The sequence below is a fragment of the Adiantum capillus-veneris genome, chromosome 24 (assembly GCF_014529385.1).
Source record: "Adiantum capillus-veneris isolate H3 chromosome 24, ASM1452938v2, whole genome shotgun sequence".
Lineage (NCBI taxonomy): Eukaryota > Viridiplantae > Streptophyta > Polypodiopsida > Polypodiales > Pteridaceae > Adiantum > Adiantum capillus-veneris.
Window position 1 is genome coordinate 45,699,498 of NC_140954.1, and position 3,796 is coordinate 45,703,293.

The 3,796-nt window shown below is 44.0% G+C and overlaps 1 protein-coding gene across 1 annotated transcript; it reads right to left on the minus strand.

Moving 5' to 3' along the window:
- Positions 1-1,238: 1,238 nt before the first annotated feature.
- Positions 1,239-1,930, minus strand: LOC147426305 (furry). The gene has a single exon (XM_086498356.1). The coding sequence runs from the start codon at positions 1,904-1,906 to the stop codon at positions 1,502-1,504; it is 405 nt and encodes a 134-aa protein (XP_086354482.1). The 5' UTR covers positions 1,907-1,930; the 3' UTR covers positions 1,239-1,501.
- Positions 1,931-3,796: the final 1,866 nt, after the last annotated feature.

Below are 3,796 nucleotides of genomic sequence, written 5' to 3' on the forward strand. Positions count from 1 at the left end.
AACAATTGAACTGAGAGAGAGAGAGAGAGAGAGTGCACGACACACGAGATAGGGAGTGGCGGAGTTCCAACCCAAGAGGGCATTGGCCCCTAGCCCTAGCGCCCCTTTCGGTATTTCTTTATATTGCTTCAACTCAATACAAGCCAGCACTCCCTTGCTTTGCACTTCCACGCGAAGAACCGTGCCAGAGAATGAGCCCATGGCATATATTTAAAGGCCCTAGGCCTGAAAAACAGTTTACAATGGAAAGCATCTGACCCTAAAAGCAAATCTAGGAGATCCCGCACAATTCTGCCGCATCATCAAGCTCCAGCACCAAACACGAAAATCCGTATTGCTGCCACATGGAATGTCAACACAAAGGCGGGGCATCCGTACAGCTGTCATATCAGCAAGTTCTACACAAAATTCTTCCTCTATGTGTGTAGTCTTGCTTTATTATTGTTTTATGTCCCTAGGACTTGGGCCCCCATTGGACGGGGACCCATAAGTTGGTGGGAACTCTTCTTTAAACTTAGGCCACTCTGGGCAAGGCTTTGCAAGTTGGTAAAACTTTTGTTGTTGCTTCTCTTAGGGTTTAGCTTGACATGTCGGCAATTTGTGACAGTTTTTATCATGGCTCTAGGAATGCAAAAGACACTCTCAAGTAAAGAAGCCATTAAGAAGGAATTCACACAGGAAAAAGTAGCATAATATTCACGGCATATGAGCACTAGAGCTAGATAGAGACAAAATGTAAACAATTCCAACTAATTGCAACTCATGGAAAGCTTCACAATGCAAATTCCACAAATCCACTTATACGACTGCAAAGTATACCTAAGTCCTCCATGAATTTAGATAGAGCCTAGATTCACCCTTGCTGGTCGTTAATTGTAGCTCCTTTGCTAGCAAACCGATGGCTTCACAAAACAACACTCATACAATTTGATTTCTTTCTCACAAAAAAGATTGTGTATGCTTGCATACCAAAAAGAAGACTGCTTTGAGAGTAAAAATATACTCTTCACTTCGCAGGCCTAAAATCGCAAGTATATTCGGAAATTTAACACACACAAGCATGATAAGCTACAGAGAAGAACCATAAAACACTTTTTTTCTGGATCAATTTTGCATGCTACTGCTGGCATTGCATGATCAAACAATAAGGCCTCATGATAACATACAATGACATAGTCCTGCTATGAACCACAAAAAGACCTTGATAACTTCTGCTTCAATTAAAATGCTAGCATGAATAGATAAAAGTATTAACCTAAAAATTATAACAGCAAGAATTTGTTGTGAACAAACAAAAATTTTGATTTGTACAAGCCAATTTAAACAAAGTTGATGTTACTCCAATATCACTACAAAGAAAAGCAATTTCTTTCCAGATCCTCACTCTTGCAAACCCTTGCGGTGCTTATCCAAAGTACTTTATCTCATTCTGTGAGGGAAAAAAGGGATTTTCATCTGCAAAGATGAGTGGGCAATCACACAAACTAAATTGACGTAGGACTTACTTTTGGTAGCCACCATTGGGGTTGTCACCAATGGGGACTCTAGCACCCAGAACGAAGTATGTGGGCGAAGGATTCTTTGGAACAGGGGAGGAATCCTGCTCATTTGTTGTAGGTTCAGTATTATCTGTCTCCTTCTTAGCAGCCAAGGCAAATGCGCGTCTAGGGTCACGGGTATAGTAGGTTATGTTGAGGACACGATCAGGCTCCGATTGCGGTATGATTGCTTCTTTTGGATTGCTTGCTGGTGAAAATACCCTGTACTCCAGGGCGCCAGGGACGGGGTCTAGATACTCAGGGGAAGCGACGGGCCCAGAAATTTTCCATGGAGGCTTCACCCACTTCAAAGCTTGTTTCAACGCCGATGTAACCTTCTCCGCGACTGAGAGTGCCGATCCCACCATGTCGCTCCCTCCCTATCTCTCTCTCTCTCTCTCTCTCTCTCTCTCTCTCTCTGAGTTAGCATAGCACATGCGGGCTGAGGCCGGCGCGTGCGGTCACATAACTCGGCTGGCCGGTGGTTTGACATGGCTGCCGGTCGAAGTTTTGAGCACATGGCCGAACGGAGTCGATCCTCCCAAAAAAATAGATAAGGGGCCCTTGAAAAAATTAATATGTGTCTCATAGAGGGCTCCCCAATAGACACTTTAAGACGTGTGACCACGTCTTATATCTCTGACCGATAACTTTGGATGATAAATGTGGGAAAATTAAGAATCACTGGTTCCACATGGACACCTCGCTGTTTCAATTGGAAGAATTACAGAGTAGCATTAAGGCAATATGGGTGCAGGCTTTCTCAAAGGGCTTCACTCCATCAAAGGCATGGACAATGGCAATATCAAACACTCAAAAAACTCTTAGAATGTTCAGGAAAAGAGTAACAGAAATCAGGAGGAAACGCAAGGATCAGATATACAGTGAACTGGCAGAGATGGAGTGCAGCAAGAGCCCTAACTCTGATACTCAGGATAAGATAGCCACACTGAGACATCAACTTCGGGTGGAGGAGGACCTCACCCTCAAACATGCTGCAGTCTTCTTTAGAGAATGGTGGGCAGGCAAAGTGGATAAGCCAACTAAAGAAATGTTTCAAAATCTGAGGAAGAAACATATGAGAGAGGTCATCCCCTTCCTGGTGGGACCAAAGGGCAAGGCCAGTAATGAATGCAAAAATCTAGAAATAGCGAGGGAGCACTTCACCTTGCTATTCAGTCCTAAGGAGCTACTGGATGAGGAGGTGGTTGTAGCCCGTGAACAAATCAGGTAATGAAGGCCTAGAGTGATCCCCTCCCACCTAGCAGTCCAACTTGATTCAGGACTCGTAGTGTGGAAATAAAAAGGGCAATTGAATCCTTAAAACTCAAGAAGACTCCTGGCATAGATGGGCTTCCTGCTGAATTCTACCAGGCTTTCAAGGAAGTATTGTCTCCTATCCTCCTTGAAGTATGGGAGGAATCAGTTAAACAAGGAGCCCTTCCTGTTCAACTCAATATGGGAGTCATTAAACTACTACATAAGAGAGGGCCCAAAGAAATCATCTCTAACTGGAGACTGCTTACTATGTTGAATTCAGCATGCAAAATCTTTGCCAAAGCCATAGCACTTAGAAATTCCCCTGCCCTAACAGAGTGGCTATGCACATAGCAAAAAGGCTTCATCAAAGGAAGGAGAATCATAGAAGTTGTTATAGCAATGTGGGAGGGAATTGAACATGCTGAAGATTCCTGTCAGGACTTCTTCTTTGTCAAAGTTGACTTCTACAAAGCCTACGACAAATTGGAATGGACATTCATCCTCAACTGCCTGACCATGATGGGCTTCGGACCAGGTATGATCACGTTTGTCAAGACTCTACTAGGAAATGCGCAGGCAAGGGTAGCACTCAACAATGGCATTATGATAAGGGCCATTTTCTCTCAATAGATCGGTACGACAAGGATGTCCCCTTGCCCCTTTACTTTTTGCTACCTCGGCGGACTCTCTCAATTGGCTCGTCAAAGCCAAAATGGGAGATGGGACACTCAAAGTAATATCATTACCAGATGGCAGACAGCAATGCCTCTCACAATTCATTGATGACACCAATGGCCTTCTGAACAATGATGAGCAATCACTCCAATGCTTCTAGAACTGTTTGAAGACGTTCTGCTCAGCATCGCGATCCCGGATTAACCATTCCAAGACTGGAATTAGAGCCTCCCTCTCTCCACTCCCAAGGTGGATTACAAAGCAAGCATGCTCAATATTAAAAGACGGGGTCATATTCAGGCTCTTAGGTATCCCATTTGGGT